The sequence below is a fragment of the Selaginella moellendorffii genome, unplaced genomic scaffold (genome assembly GCF_000143415.4).
Source record: "Selaginella moellendorffii unplaced genomic scaffold, v1.0 SELMOscaffold_5, whole genome shotgun sequence".
NCBI classification, from domain to species: Eukaryota; Viridiplantae; Streptophyta; class Lycopodiopsida; order Selaginellales; family Selaginellaceae; genus Selaginella; species Selaginella moellendorffii.
The window spans coordinates 1,630,309-1,645,588 of NW_003314266.1; the positions used below are offsets into that span (position 1 = coordinate 1,630,309).

Here is a 15,280-nt window from a genome sequence, read left to right on the forward strand (position 1 = left end):
TGGCCATTGTCGCCGCGCCGGCTAGAGGAAGACGTAGTAGTAGCAGCGGTGTTAGGCAACGAAGAAGCAGCCAGTGGCCTATCAGGCTGCCGCATTTTTACTGAAGGTGTGTCTCTATGGTAAGTGTGGCGGCCGTACGTCTGCCCTATTTGTGGGCCGGTTAAAAAGGCCATGGCCAACGGCACGTGTGAGACAGCTTGCCAATTCTCCGCCGTACGTACCGACCCGTCGCGAATTTCGGCCCGTCGCTGTCACGTACGGCCGCCGGCGGCCTAACGAACTCGCCAAGCGCCCTAAAAGGCGAGAGTATATTCCATGCCTTGGTATCTTTCACATGCCGCTTTCGAATATTCCCATCTCGGGTGTCCGATGTGGAGTCCGAGGTGGAGCCCGAGCTCTCGGGAAACGCGAATTTTTGTTTCGAGTCACGGTCTGTGAGTGTCAGGTTGACCCCATTCAAAGAAAAAAGAAAAGCTCCCTCGACTGGACGCATGGGAACGCTGCCAAGCTCCTGCCACGGAACACTAACTCTCATGGCTCTTCCTTTCATCTCGGCTTCCAAAATCCTTGGGCTTAGCGATCACTTTTTTCTACTGCTGCTGCTGCTGTCGTCGCTGGTCGAGCGACGGGAATTTGCGCTGTTACATGAGTTGCGACGAGTGAGAGAGTTTCAATGCAAAACCCGTGATGAAGTTAAGTGGTTTATCAAATCGAAGTGTTAGAATCCAGAACCTGGGGTATGTAGTGTAGCTGCCAGAGAGAGCCAAAGGTCTATCATAGAGGCGAGAGGAGCTTGGGTGGCACTGCACACATAATTCTTGCCCGCATTCTGCGAGAACACGTCAAGAGCAGCAAAAAGTGAGGCCAAGTGAAGCGAACATTCCTTCCTAACACCCACCAAAAAAATAGACTTTTGGTACTCGCATCGCCCGACGTACTGTCGACCGTGCACTGCGAAGGTTGCTCCTCGAACAGGTTGTTTCCCTGTTCGTCGACAACGAAAGAAGACGGCTTTTATGGGTGTTAGCAGCAGTAGAGTAGTACTTGGAAACCTGTTCTTTCTGACTCCTGGAAGAGCTTTGCTTTGCTTGTTTCCTTCCTTTCTGTAGCATAGATCTTAAAACAAAGCTATCGTCTTAACAAAGCTAGGAGCTCACCTTTTACCGTTCCGTCCTTTCCATGTATGCACCCTGTTTCTACGTAGCAGTAGCTTTATCTCCTCGAGAAACGATGTCCTGGTTAAGCTGTTGTTATCAGAAGATGCAGGAGCTAACAAAGCTTGCATAGCATACCTCGATAGATATTAGAACGGAATTAACAACGGATTCTTCTAGTTGGGACCTGTGTATGAAAGCAGTCCAAGTTAACCGAACATTCCCTTCTCGCAGCTCCTCTCACGCACATTACTGACTGATCTGATATTTCTTGGCTTTGAAGTTGTAAATCCTCTGGTAGTAGTCTATTCAGGCGCATTCACTGGTGGTTCCTGGCACTGCTATAATTGTTGCGAGGATTTCGTAACCATGAGAACGGGCCTCGGGTGCTCTCGCTATACAATTGCCTCTATTATTGTTAAGTTCTCATCTGTATGTAAGGAAGGACGCCAACCCACGCCGGAGTTCAGCTAGACATTGAAACAACCTTTCCAGCTGAAACTCCGAGGGAAGCTCTACTAGACTGTGTAGCTGCAAGAAAAAAAAGTCTCAATGAGAAACTGTAACGCCGCCATTTCAGAACAAACCTCCAATCTCCCATTGGAAAAGCTAAGCGAGGACTTTAAAGGTGGGGAGGCCATGGAACAATGTAGGACTTGAAATGCGTCGGCGTTCATGTTCGTGAGCATTGTTATTTGTTTCCCTCTCGTTTGAATGTGATGAATTCCCAAATCTGCTGCCATTCTCTTCGCATAAATGGTCTTTAGAAGAGCCTGGTCACAAAACACATTATTTGTAAGCTTTACAACATAATTACGTACCTCTAGAGGTGGTGGTTCCTTTCCTCTTTCACTGCGCAGTTTCTCCGTAAAACGAACAAGATCTTTGATACCTTTTTTCGCCGCTTCCTCAGCTGAATCAGTGACTGCTTCCCACTGCATGCTACTCAAGCTACAGACTTGACAGTTCGACTCCATTGCAAGCTGCATGCCATTGGTCAGGTCACATAGAAATCCACATGTGTCGTTTTACCTGCACATCTTCGTACTCTAGTTGAGGAAGACTATGGTATTGCGCCTAAACGGCAAAGATAGTCAGGAAAAGCTGTGAGAATTAACAGAATTTACCTTCGATATTGCTTCAAAAAGCATTTCTGCGTACAAGTCGACTCCAACTTTGCTGAATTCCCCGCTCTGTTTCTCGCCAAAAATGCTTCCAATACCTCTAATGGCCATGTCTCTTTCAGCAAGCTGGAAACCTTGGCCTAGTGCACAACAGTCCTCGAGTGCACTCAATCTTTCCTGGAACGAAAAGTTTCTATATAGAAAGAAAAATTAAGAGACTTTCGTACCAGTGCATCGGAACTAAGAAAATCCTTGGGTGGATGCAGCATATAGGCATGCGCTACCTTGTCTGCTCTCCCAACCCGTCCGCGAAGCTGATATATCTGTGCAAGTCCGAACATCTGTACATTCTCCACGATAATTGTATTTACAGTTGGAATGTCCAGCCCACTTTCAATAATGTTGGTGCATAAGAGTATGCTCGTCCCCTTTTCAGTAAACTTGGTCATTGTTGCCTCCAGCTCAGTTGCACATTTCTGAAGTCGAAATCATATACTTACGTTGAGATGCTCAAAACTTAATCACGGTACCTTGCCATGCGCAATGGATACTTGTACTCCAGGAACCAGCAATTTGAGTTTCTTTTCGGTGGACTCCATATCTGTAGAAAGGGTCTTAGTGTCATCATCAGTGACCAGCTAATAGAGAATGATCACTACTACCTTGAATCCTGGGTACAACATAGAAGACTTGGCCTCGTCGATCCAGTTCAGCCTTGATGGCATCTTTCACCATGTCCTGAGAGTAGACGCATACATGTGTCTTTATGGGCCGCCTTTCCGGTGGTGGTGTTGTCATCAAGCTGAATAGGGATAACTTCAAGCACATAAGTATAACACTCTTACGTGCAAAAGGAAAACTACCTTGCATCTCGAAAGCCACTTAATGCCATGTGTAGTGTCCTAGGAATCGGCGTCGCGGACAGAGTCAATATGTCTACTGTCGTCTTCAGCGTTGAAATCTTCTCTTTTTGAGCAACACCAAATCTCTGGAAAGAAAAAACGAAAAGGTATGCGTAAAAATGCAAAGGCAGGAATGAATGTACCTGTTCCTCATCGACAACCAAAAGTCCAACGTTTTCGTACTGTATATTGTTGCCAAGAAGAGAGTGAGTTCCAACAGCAATGTTTACAACCCCATCGTTGATTCCCGCAATAACCGCTCTCCTATCTACGTTGTTCTGCCATTAAAAAAATTCAAATAAGCATGGAACCTTATAAAATAGTTGTGCCATACCTGAAATCGGCTGAGAAGAGCCACTTTAATGTCTGGAAAATTTGCAAAACGCTCCTTAATGCTCTCATGGTGCTGCTTAGCAAGTACGGTCGTCGGAGCCAAAACCATGACTTGCTTCTTTGCGGAGACTGCGTAGAATATTGCACGCATAGCAACTTCAGTCTTTCCAAAACCAACATCCCCACAAATAAGCCTGTCCATTGGCGTTTCCGCGTCGGTCAAGTCTCGCTCAACATCTAAAAATGCCTGAGAAGCAAAACCACTCAGCATTTTTTCAAGCTCGCAAAAAAAACTCTTACCTTGATCTGATCCGGTGTTGGCGTGTACGGGAATTTCCCAGCGAACTTGCTCATCGCAGGAACGTCCTTCGAATACACGGGTCTCTTCTGCTTCAAACGACGGATATAAACATCGATCATCTTCACGACCCGCCTCTGAGCGTCCAAGCTTCCTTCAGTCCTTCGTTTCTCCCACTGGCTTCGATCATTTAGCTTGCTGAGAGCTGGATATCTTTTCACCGATTCACCAGGCCTACAAAACACGAGGAAAAACTATCTTAAATCCAGAAAACGAAGAAAAAAGAACTATACCTGAAGTATCTGTAGAGAAGTCGCCGAGCTTGCTTCGCGGGAAGCTTAGCCATACCATCAGCATATCGAAGATAGACGTACTTTTGTGGCGATTTTCCACCCTCTGGAACTTCCTCCTTGAGGCTCACAAACTGGCCAATTCCAACCTTCTTGTGAACTATATACTCCCCGGATATGAGCTTCTCTGGATCAACGTTATAGCTCATTCCCAGCTTCGCAAACTTCTCCCGGAGAGCCAGCATTCCCTTCTTGGGCTTCTCGTTGAGAATCTCATTCAGCCTCTTCATATCGCTCTTCTCCAGCGGGCTGTGCATCGCCGGCTCCTGCTCCAGATGCTTGTGAAGCTGCGTTAGCGAATCGATGCAATCGCCTCCCTCGGACGAGAAATCCCCGCTCAGCTCCACAAAGCTCTTCCTGCTGCCGTGATCGCTCCACGCCGGCGTGTATTTCCTCGCCGCGTTCTGATCGGCCAGGTAGTCGAGCTGGATTGCTTCCTTGGTGTGGACTCTGGCAAGAACCGGGAAGAATGCCTGCTGGAATCCGGCGCTTACCTTGGAATTCCATGGCGCCGATGCCGCAATGCCGCCGCTCGCCTCGAATGGAACGCTCCAGCATTGGACCGAGACGATCGAGACGGCCATGGCCGCGCTCCAGGGCTTAAAACCCCACGGCCAAATCAGCAAACGAAAGCCATTCCATCCAGATATTTTTTAACCAGCCACAACGGTTAACAAGTTAATACACGAGGGGACAAGCTAATTCACTCTAATAAATCACTTCTTACATGCTAATTAATCACTTCTTTTCTTCTTCACTTCTAATGGTATCTCCTCCACTGCTTTGTATGGGCTGGATTCGTCAAGAACTTGGATCACGAGTTTTACCTGGAACATCCAGTTTAGAGGCGTGAAAAAAAAATTATCGATCTCTTCGAAGTTCGTACCTGAGCTGTTTCACGAATGAGAAAATCTGCGATGGCTGCTCGAAAGTCTGGATCGGGAATGTAGTGTGCACTGTAAGTCGCGGTTGGAACGTAGCCGCGCTGGAGTTTATGCTCTCCTTGAGCTCCAGCTTCAACTTTTTCCAGCTTCCATTCTATTGCGGCCTCTATCGCCTGTGAAGGAGAGTTTCCAAATCCTGCTCATGAGAAAGAGAACTGGATCAAGTACCTGGTAGTAGCAGGCTTCGAAATGAAGCATCGGATAGAAAACATTGGGAAGGCTGCCCCAGTTACGGCCGTAGAGTGTGTCGTCGCCAATGAGATTGAGAGCTCCCGCCACAAGCGTTTCGCCATCCTCAGCAGTTACGAGCAGCACCTTGTCACCAAGTCGAGAACCCAGTAAATGAAAGAACTCCCTCGTCAAGTATGCCTGACCCCATCTGCGATGCAATCGAGAAAGTCAGCAAACTGGAACCGAAACAGACTTCTAATACTTACTTATTATCTGTCGTGTTGCGATAGAAATTAAAAAACGCATCCCAATGGTGTGCCTGGAAATACACGTGAACTCAACGTCGTAAGTCAGGGATGAAGATACCTTGATGTCATCTCCTCGGAGGCGTTTAAGCTTCAATTTTTGGTCTTGGATCTGAATGAACGCAAGCATCCAAAGTTGTTCAAGCAAAAAAAGAAAAAAAAGAAAAAAAACTATGCACGCTTGGAAAGCTCTTACCTTCTTGCGCTCTTGACGAATACGCTTTCGTTTGGTATGCCTCAAAGTCGCTAAAAAGTCATCAAAGCTGCAAAAGATAGATACACATCAATCACCAAGCACGCGAAATAAAATACCTTTTATAGCCGGCATTGAACCAGTGATACTGTACACCCATCCTCTGCAAGAAGTTGTGCTTGCCCATCTCTTTCCACTCATCTTCAGTTGCAAAAGTAACGTGAACAGATGACGCTTGAGACTGCAACTCAAACAATCCCCTGATTAGCAACGCAGCAAAAACACACCGAGAGTAACAGTTTACTTCGACAACACAGCCAGAAATGTGGTACTCGGATTCTCATACTTGATGTGCGAGCTCCCGCAGCGCCTTGCAAATGCCAGCGAAAACCTGCTGCTTCAATGGACCATGACGCACAAGTATCCGCGGCCCTGTGGCTGGAGTAAAAGGTACGCACGACTGGAGCTTTGGGTAATACATATGGCCGTAGCTCCGATAAGCGCTGGCCCATGAATGATCGAAGACGTATTCCCCGTATGAATGACTGCAACAGAAAAAAGAAAAGAAAAGCAGCTAAACGTATAGTAGCCTTCGCTTGGATCAAGCTATCACCTTTTCAAGTACAACGGGACCACTCCCAGAACCGCTCCATTGTCGTCTCTGGCAACTAAATGCTGTGGAAGCCATCCCTCGTCCTACAAAACCGCGAAACAGTAAGAAAAAAGAGTGAGAAAAGATAGTAGATCACTCACCGCAACAGCACTTTTGCTATCCTCTAAACACGAAAGAAATGCGTGGGTAACAAATGGATTCAAGACACCTCCGGCAGCGTCAAGCGCGCAAGCATCCCAATCATCCGCGGGAATCGTAGAAATCGTAGACACCAGGCTCACTGTAATCGTCGTAAGCTGATCGGACGAGCCCTGCAAAAATGAGAAAAATTCATGCACAAGAAGAGCAAAAAGAAAGAAAAAAAAAACACATGAAAAACCTGCGCCGCGACAACTCCATCGGACTGTAGTTGTGATGACAAAGAAAACTCTCTTTCCAGAGATTTTAAGCGCGGTTTTCCCCAAAACAATGCGCGGACGACACCATGTCCTCTAGATTTACAGGATTCCTGCCAAATAGCATCCATCAATCCAAGGTTTTGGATAGAATCGTCGCTAGCAAGCATAGATACCTCGGGCGCCCATGATCTTGGCAGCAAATGCGGAGCTCTGATGGTCCCGGCGGCCACTCCAGCGCCCAAGCCGCGCGCCGCCTCCATCGCCGCTACCTTCCCTGGCTAAAACCCTAAACAACGAAAAGAGATACCCGAGCAAATCCAGCCGCTCGTTTGCGTACGACCACCATGCGGGTAGTTCCTTCTACCACCTCCGAGGCACGGTGTATATTTTTTTCTCGTTTCGTTTCTAGAAACTTGCAAAGGAAAAATGCGGGAAGGAAGATTTCGATTCATCGCTTGTTTACAAATCAAGGAGGAGAAAAACGAAAGAAAACGAGAACAATCTCTCACCTCCATTCTCAGCTTACAGCGCCACGGGTTCTTTCACCTGGTAAAGAATTGCTTGAGAGGAAACGAATCGAAAACAAGATAAAGGAGAAAACAATGACGAGAAACTTGTTCCATATCCAGACCTGCTGTTTGCTCCAATCGAAAGATTTGTTGTCAGCAGCACGCGAGCGAATCTTGCTGCTGAGCAGTCATAAGGCAGTCCATGTAGAATGCCACAAGAACTTTGAAGCTTCTTCTTCAACTTCAACTTCTTCTTTTTCTCTCTTTTTCCTGCAAGGAACTTTGTTGCTCTGAATCGAGAGATCGTGATGCTGCTGATGCTGATTGAGACGAACGAATCGAATGGGGCTTTCCACAAAGGCTACCTTATGACTGCTCAAGAAAGACAAGATGAACTAGCTCCTGCTGGAAGAACAAAAAAAAAAAACCTGGACATTAGAAGCCACTGCAGCGCACAACACATTCGCATTCACAGAACACCGAGAGGAAAAAACAAAGAAAGAAAAGAAGAAGCAGAGTTAAGAAAAACAAATGCAAGGAAGAACTCGGTCACTTACAGTACCATAAACCATTAAAGGCCTTCAACATCCAAACAGCTGCACAACACGCTGCTGAGAAAAACTGGAGAAGCGGCACGGACATCTGGCAGGAAAGCAACGAATGGAAAGAAAGAAAAAAAACAAAATTGGAAAAGGAAAAACACTGTAAAAAACAAGAACAACGAAAATGAAAGCTTGCTAGATATCAATCCATTTATCATCAAACTCACTGACTGCCGCGCTGCTGCTGCAAAGATCTGGAGATTCACTCAAACTGCACAGCTCTAGAAACTCAATCAATGCACAAACTTTTCCAAGAACCAGATCAAGAACACCAACACAAAAGTTTAGTCCCAGAGAAAAAAAAGAGAGAGAATGTAACAAGAGTAATCCAAGAGCGAGGAGTCTACTGACAGAGTATCTATATATACACCAACAAACTGCGACGAAAACATTCCCATTCCGCGTTCAAATCAAACTTGTACGCTCCAAAAACCTTATCAGTAAGAAAAACGAGAAGTATCTCACCTCAAGCACTCAAAACAAAACGAGAGAAAACGAAACACAAGAGCCAGACTAAAACCACACTCGTATATATATGTATATATACAGCAAAGACTAGCAAAGGCAGCACCGGGAAGCAAAGAAAAGTATGAAAAAACAAACCCACCATACGTACTACAAAGCGTAAGGAAAGAAAAGAGAAACCACTAAGTTGTTGGAAACAAATAACGCACGGAAAAAGAAAAGAAATGATCGCTCGAATGAGATCAAACAATGCAAGCCAAGAAAACTCGAGCAAAAACACCATAGAGAAGATTGTTCCACCGCGCTCGCTCCTACGAGAGCTTTCCTTTTATCTTTGGAAGAGGCCCGAGGAGAAAAAACTCTCACAGAGCACTGCTGCATAGTAGAGCCTCTTTCACGGTCATGGCGAGTCATTTTCTCCTTCCAGCTACCAACTTTAAAGCTTCCAAAGCCAACAACGAGCAGCCTGGACCCGTGTTTCAACCAACACTTTGCTAGCTGCCTGGAGAAGTCGCAGAGCTTAACTTAGAAATAAGCTCTCCCATTCCATCAAACAGCAGCAAAAGGAAGAGAAGAAAAAGAGGAAGACGAAGAAGAAGAAGAAAGCCACAAAGAGATGGAATCTCGTCACAAAAAACAATGGCCAAATCGGCCCACCTCACATGCCAACTCTGCAGCCAGCGATGGATTATTGTGCCGGGTCACGAGAAAACACAGAACTTTAGCTGGAAAACCTTTGGACTTCATGGAGTACAAGGAAAAGAATCTGAAAACCATCAACCATGACAGCAGCAGTGGAACAGAAGAAAATGAGAGAACAGTGCCCGCAACAATTCCAAACACAAGCAAGAGCGACGACTGAGCAGAAGAAGAAGAAAAAAACACCGAAAAAACCATCCATCCCAATCGAGAGCAAGTTGAAGAGGCCCGAACAGAAAAGAAGAGGAAAGAAAAAAGAAAGGGAAAGGGAAGAACAATGGTGTAAGAACCGAGCCTAGCAAGAAATGCAAAAACGGGAGCAACATGCCCAATTGATCCAGAAGCTGGATCGACATCGTCAAAAGGAAATCTGACACTGCGGTAAAATCAATCAAACCACCGATCCATCCCACTGCATTTCTGCCTTTCAGGCATTTTCCTCCCCACCCAACTCGAGCGCGACCCTCCACCAAGAAAGAAATGGGAGATAGAGCGCCCATGAAGGAAGATATCCATGGAGTAGAAGAGAGAAGGAATGGATCCATGGCTTCACCAAAACCCCAAGAGAGAGAGAGAGAGAGAGAGAGAGAGAGGAGAAAATTGACTAGAGGCTTTCTAAATTTTACGTTTGACTATTACTTTTTGACCCAAGTGATTGGTTTGTAGAAAATGGAGAGAGAGTAAAAAGTAGAAAACTATTTCTTGACTAGAGATTTTCTAAATTTATGTTTGACTATTACTCAAGTTGATTGGTCTTTGTATTTGTTTAACTCTGTGTTGTTGTTTGTGCACAACCAAGAGGAATTATTTTCTTTTAGGGGCTGGCTGGACTGCCTGGCTGCTTATTCTTGTTCTTGTCAAGATCTTCCAAGTACTATTCTTCTGTTTCCTCCACCTTAAATACTTTACCCTGGGATTTTTTCCTCCAGATTTTTAACTCCTTTCCCTTGGAATGAGAGGTGAAAACGATTTTCTTTGGAAGGCCCAGGTTCAACTTCCACTGTCCTTTTGTGCTCGTCCATAATGCCCAAAAGCTGAGGAGGAGAATCTTAAAACCTCTTTTGCCTTTGACAATAAATCTCCCTCTTTCTTCTTTTCTGGCATTTGCCATTTTCTAGAAGCAAGCTGTTGCTGAGAAAGAGTATATACACACATAAGAGCGATCTGGAAGGATAAGTGGAGTTAGAGTGAACTTTGCAGCAAACTTTGCAAAAGAAAAGCCAACCTCAAGAAGGCCTCCACCGCTCTCGAATAATTGCCTTGCAAGGTTGTAAAGCAACAGTTCATTCAAGATGGTTGTTGTTGCTAGCAGGCGCGTGGAGCGGTGGTCCAAAAACCCAAACCGAAAAAAAAAACGCTATCGCGCTGCTGCTGCATACCTCCATAGGAGCTCCAGCTTGTCCGCTATCCAACGCGTACAGCGCGATTAGTTGCACAGAATACGTTTGCCTCTCTGAAACCGAAGGATTTCCCCGCAGATATGTCTTCCAAAGGAGATATCAGGGGCCTCAATCCCTGTAACTTTTGCCAGAGGCCTGTCCATATTCTCGGCTAGGTGACGCAGAATATATGCATTCTTTTGCTCGTCCACCTTTCTGCCACAAGACACGCGGATCAATACAACGTTGTAAATTCACCCAGCTATACCTTTTCTATGCGTATGATAATCCATGATAGCTCCACTCGTCTTGTATATACTTTCGCACTGGATCCGCCTGCTCTTTTAACTAGAATATATTCGTGAATCGTCGTCCTTTCAGCCAGGACAAAAACGATGCAGCCTGTACTCACTGCCACAGCAAAGCTTTCAAAAACTTTAGAAAACGAGGCGAGAAAAAACAACAAACAAGTGCATGGTCAACCTGATCGATACGGAAGTCCAAGTTAGATCGTAAGAGTCGTTACTGGAATATCGTAGTTAAGTCGCTGCACAGTTCTTGAAACTTCGCTGGCCGCTTCTCTTCGATGACTTGGCAGAGATACTGCCTCACGAGCTGTTGGGGAGGCGTAAACTCGCTTTGCTTCGCAAGTAGGTGTGCATCGTTCGAGACAGCAACACCGTGCAGCGCGCAAAACTCTTGCATATCATCTACCTGAAACACGTTTTCTATTTGAGCAATTCCAAAGCAGATAGAGAAAAGAAAACTTGTTTTCGCTTACTGTCATTAGCAGAAATTCCGCGATGTCAGATAGAGGAAAGGGATGAAGTTTGTAGGCACCGTAGTTTATCATTTTTATTGCAGACGCACGGACCTGAAAAAACAAGCATTCCTCGTTGTTCTAGTGGACGAAACCACGACACAACCACACACCTCATTAAAATAGAGTTCCATCAAGCATGCTTGCAAATACGTAGCCTTGGTTACCAACCGGAAGAACCCCCGAAAGTTATCTTGACGGTAACACCTACGATTACATGGTTAGAATATAATCTCGACAGACGCTGCAAACATAGTACCTTAAAACGCTCCGTGAAAACTCCACATCAGATGATTTCAGCAGCGCAGGCCTGACACTCTGAAACCATAGTGTAAGTTGTTGGGGCTGAAACACCAGTTCCCAGAGACGCATTAGATAGTGAAGTTTAGCAAAAGGAGTGTTACCTGACCCAAGTTAAGAAGCACATAGTAGCTGTAAAATTCAGCCTCGTTCTCGAGGCTTTTGCTGCTATCTCCAAGAATTAAATACAGATTAAGAAGGCTTAGAAGAGCTTTCGAGAGTTGTTGTTGGTTTAGATGGGAATCAAAAACTTTTCCAGATGTCCTCAGTTGCCGCAATTCACGTTCGGACACAATGTGGAAACGCACCTGCATGAGCATTACATCTAGTGAGGTTAGCACCAAACGTAAAGAGAACGCTTACTATGTTTTCATAAACGGAGACAGCCAGCTTGTCGGTTATCCGCTGCATACTTAGCTCTTGACGAATAGCCCGTGTTCGATCAAAGAGAAAATCATGCACCACTTCAAAAGGATAGTCGTCCACGTCCAGAATGCGAAGCAAATGCATCATTGTACGACACAAAACAGGCAGTGGACGTACGTCAGACTCCTTTAGAGACTTTCCGGAGAAAGTCCTACAGAACTACAAAAGAATACAAACGTTAGGACCACTAGTGCTTCAACTTCAGCACTAGACACACGATTGACATACCTTTTTCACAGCTAGCTCTTTCGTTGTTTTGCTCTGATTGCTGTCCAGCCTTTCGAACACTGCAAGATCTCTCAGCCGTGATCTCTTTTCCCGTTCTTCGGCTGAAAATTGCAATAGTCGTCACTATAAAGAACCCGAATTATATGAAGTAACTCACCAGGACACATATCCGGACAGTTCCCAACGATGTGAGGCCAGTCGTCATCATTTTCCCGTGTTAGAACCGCCTGCCTGTAGAGCATAAGCAGGTAGTCGCTGCTAAGTTTGACGGGCGAGTGTTTTCTGTCCCTGGTAGAAGAGGGCTCTCCGAATTCACCAAAGTTTTCAGAGTTGATGTTCTCTTTAGGAAATTCGTGAGTTGAAACCCCGTGTGATCTTGTTTCGGCGCTCTTTCGAGGAGAAAGTCCGTGATCTTTGGAGTTCTTCACGTGATCTGAACGTTTCGTCCACCTTTGGGAATTTTTTTGCTCGTTAAAACTTTGCTGCTGCTGCTGATGGTTATTTACGTTACGAAAGGAAGAGCTGTTCCCTCTCCCATTGCCTCGATAAGGATTCCTCTCAAAGGAACCTGCGCCATTTCTTTTGTAGTAGTCCTCGGAACCGCGAGAGCTTTGGATATTGCCACTCCCGTATATCTGAGCTGCGTAGTTTTCACGTCGGAAGTTTCCATAACTGTTGTTGTCGAAGTGGCTGCTACCACCTTGACGAGGATTAGCATTTCCTCCTCTTCCGCCACGAAAGTTCTCAAACCTTGTGAAGCGTTGGCCACCATCTTGAAAGCCAGGATTCTCGAAGTCACACCTTTGATCACCCCAAAACCTTCCACCACCCCTCGCATTTCCAAAGCCATCCCGTTGATCACTCCAAAACCTTCCACCGCCCCTTGCATTTCCAAAGCCACCCCTGTGATCACCCCAAAACCTTCCACCACCGCTCGCATTTTGAAAACCATCACTTTCAAAGTTTCCTTTCGGCTTGAAATCCAAGTTCCCAAACTGGCCGTCAGAGAGATCGCTTCGCGGACGCCTGTAGTAACTATCTGCAGTGCTCGGCCTCTGGATCCTCTCACTCCCATCATCATCAGCTCCAAAATCACCTCTCCCTCCACGAAATCCTCGACTCTGGGTCATCATTTTGGTCGAATTCGATGACAATTATCGGGAAATCATCACGGATGCCCCACCGCTGCGCGATTACCCAGCCGCCACCGGCATTGCGTCCGCAATCGCCATCGCATCTTCCACCATACCTTAAAGAACACGAAATCGTCCCCTTTGCCGCTCCATCGCCACAGCAAAACCCTAGCAATTGTTCTTCCATGATTGCGTCATCCACTAGTATAACAAATCTTACTATGGATGAGAGGGCTCATTGTGTAGAGCTTATTAAATCGTGCACAACCATTTACAAGGCTCTAGAGGTCCACTCCAAGATCCCCAAATCGATCATATCAGACACATACGTTGCCAATCTTTTGATTAAAATGTATTCTCGCTGTGGGAGCTTAGATCGCGCGAGGCAAATCTTCGAAACTTTGCCCACCAAGAACGTCTTCACTTGGGCAACGATGCTTTCCTCGTACGCTCACGGAGGGAATCTGGGAGAAGCGAGGAGGATATTCGACGCCATGCCAGAGAGGGACCTCGTCTCGTGGAATGCGCTGCTGAGCGCATATTCTAAGCTTGGGTATCTGGAAGAGACACGGGCATTTTTTGACACAATGAAAGAAAAGAATCACGTCTCGTGGAATGCGATGCTGGCTGCGAATATACAACACGGCAGCCTTGAAGATGCAAAAGGCATCTTCGACAAGATGCCCGAGTGGGACACGGTATCGTGGACGGCGATGCTCGCGGCATATGCCCAATCTGGGTATATTCTATTCGCCAAGCAGCTGTTTGACGGGATGCCCTTCCGGGATTTGGTGACGTGGAACGCAATGCTTTCTGGTTATGTCCAAAGCAAGAATATAGAAAAAGTACTTTTCCTTTTTAATTCCTTCCCGGAACGAGAGCTAGTCTCGTGTACCACTGTGCTGACTGTATATGCCCAAGCCGGGCATATGGAAGATGCGAAAAGAATCTATAAGGCCATGAAGGAAAGGGATCTGGTCACCAACAATGCGCTCTTGTGCGGATATTCCCAGTATAAAACCTTGGAAGATACGAAGTGCTTTTACGACAATATGCCTGAGCATGACCATGTTTCTAAATCTACAATGCTCTCTGCATTTGCCCAAAACGGGTATCTAGACGAATCTCAGGCACTTTTAATTAGTGTAAAAGAAAATCTTATGGCCCAAACCAGCATGCTGTGCGCATATGCTGAAGATGGGCGTCTTAGCGATGCAAAAAGAATATTTGATGCGATGCCTGAAAGAGATCTCGTTGCATGGAATGCAATACTCTACGCTTATGCCCAAAACGGGCATCAAGAGGCCGCGGCAAGTATATTCCACACAATGGATGGCCGAGATGCGATTTCCTGGAACGCAATGTTATCGATGTACGCTTGGCATGGTTTGCTTGCCAAAGCCGAACAAATATTTTACACTATGGAAGAACCAAACATTAGCTCTTGGAATGCTTTGTTAGCGGCATATGCCCAAAGAGGGCACCACCTTAGAGTTCTTGAAACGTTTCACTCCATGAAAGTTATCAACGATCCAGATGAAATCTCGTGGATTTGCGGACTGCTGGCATGCAGCCACGTAGGCAGTGTCAATCTTGGGTGGTGTTTTTACGTATCGCTCAACATCGACTTTGGTTTCCAGCCGAGCAAGCAAATCTATAGCTGCATGGTCGATCTTCTTGGAAGAATGGGGTATATGGAAGATGCAGCGGATCTTCTCCACAGCATGCCATTCGTTCCAGATTCGCTGGACTGGACAAGCTTTCTGGGATCATCGATTGCGCACAAGGATTTCAAGCGCGGCGTCAATGCAGCTGGGCTTATTCTCAGGCAGTATTCCCACAATGGAGGAGCTTACATTGCTCTTGCAAGCATCTACTCATCGAGGCGGAATGTTCAATTGAGCAATAAGGATGCATTTAGTATGTGATTGCCA

The 15,280-nt window shown here is 46.0% G+C and overlaps 4 protein-coding genes and 1 long non-coding RNA gene across 12 annotated transcripts; 1 reads left to right on the forward strand and 4 right to left on the reverse strand.

The window, feature by feature from the left end:
* Positions 1-309: 309 nt before the first annotated feature.
* LOC9659960 (ATP-dependent DNA helicase At3g02060, chloroplastic) lies at positions 310-4,786 on the reverse strand. 7 transcript variants are annotated; one of them, XR_002991766.1, is made up of 18 exons: positions 4,105-4,786; positions 3,814-4,045; positions 3,515-3,760; positions 3,324-3,458; positions 3,142-3,266; positions 2,941-3,080; positions 2,809-2,879; positions 2,506-2,754; positions 2,282-2,455; positions 2,187-2,231; positions 1,976-2,137; positions 1,742-1,927; positions 1,293-1,685; positions 1,158-1,235; positions 1,053-1,103; positions 899-984; positions 733-829; positions 310-638 (listed from the first exon to the last, which is right to left on the reverse strand). XR_002991766.1 is itself a non-coding variant. In XM_024669664.1 (13 exons), the coding sequence occupies exons 1-13, from the start codon at positions 4,743-4,745 to the stop codon at positions 1,581-1,583; spliced, it is 2,511 nt and encodes an 836-aa protein (XP_024525432.1). In that variant the 5' UTR covers positions 4,746-4,786; the 3' UTR covers positions 1,271-1,580. The 7 variants fall into 7 exon arrangements, 1 of the variants encoding a protein (XP_024525432.1); XR_002991767.1 differs by having other exon boundaries at positions 310-829; positions 899-1,103; positions 1,293-1,341; positions 1,403-1,685; XR_002991763.1 differs by having other exon boundaries at positions 310-829.
* Positions 4,787-4,793: 7 nt separating this feature from the next.
* Positions 4,794-7,069, reverse strand: LOC9659961. Its single transcript, XM_002965124.2, has 12 exons — positions 6,959-7,069; positions 6,767-6,895; positions 6,528-6,698; positions 6,388-6,470; positions 6,121-6,319; positions 5,894-6,015; positions 5,778-5,844; positions 5,643-5,693; positions 5,543-5,595; positions 5,274-5,484; positions 5,048-5,218; positions 4,794-4,988 (listed from the first exon to the last, which is right to left on the reverse strand). Exons 1-12 carry the CDS (start codon positions 7,043-7,045, stop codon positions 4,896-4,898), a joined length of 1,437 nt encoding a protein of 478 aa, XP_002965170.2. The 5' UTR covers positions 7,046-7,069; the 3' UTR covers positions 4,794-4,895.
* Positions 7,070-7,212: 143 nt separating this feature from the next.
* LOC112344672 lies at positions 7,213-7,572 on the reverse strand. The gene is made up of 2 exons (XR_002991813.1): positions 7,417-7,572; positions 7,213-7,345 (listed from the first exon to the last, which is right to left on the reverse strand). It is a non-coding gene; the product is annotated as an uncharacterized LOC112344672 (long non-coding RNA).
* A 2,201-nt stretch (positions 7,573-9,773) lies between these two features.
* On the reverse strand, positions 9,774-13,453 carry LOC9659962 (germinal-center associated nuclear protein). Of its 2 annotated transcripts, none has more exons than XM_024669650.1 (11): positions 12,371-13,453; positions 12,214-12,314; positions 11,923-12,144; positions 11,664-11,867; positions 11,519-11,604; positions 11,373-11,466; positions 11,221-11,313; positions 10,923-11,153; positions 10,708-10,850; positions 10,286-10,651; positions 9,774-10,224 (listed from the first exon to the last, which is right to left on the reverse strand). In XM_024669650.1, exons 1-8 carry the CDS (start codon positions 13,344-13,346, stop codon positions 10,962-10,964), a joined length of 1,968 nt encoding a protein of 655 aa, XP_024525418.1. In that variant the 5' UTR covers positions 13,347-13,453; the 3' UTR covers positions 9,774-10,224; positions 10,286-10,651; positions 10,708-10,850; positions 10,923-10,961. The 2 variants fall into 2 exon arrangements, with proteins under 2 accessions (XP_024525418.1, XP_024525416.1); XM_024669648.1 differs by having other exon boundaries at positions 10,286-10,655.
* Positions 13,361-15,274, forward strand: LOC112344706 (pentatricopeptide repeat-containing protein At4g02750-like). Its single transcript, XM_024670014.1, has one exon. The coding sequence runs from the start codon at positions 13,361-13,363 to the stop codon at positions 15,272-15,274; it is 1,914 nt and encodes a 637-aa protein (XP_024525782.1).
* The last annotated feature ends 6 nt before the right edge of the window (positions 15,275-15,280 follow it).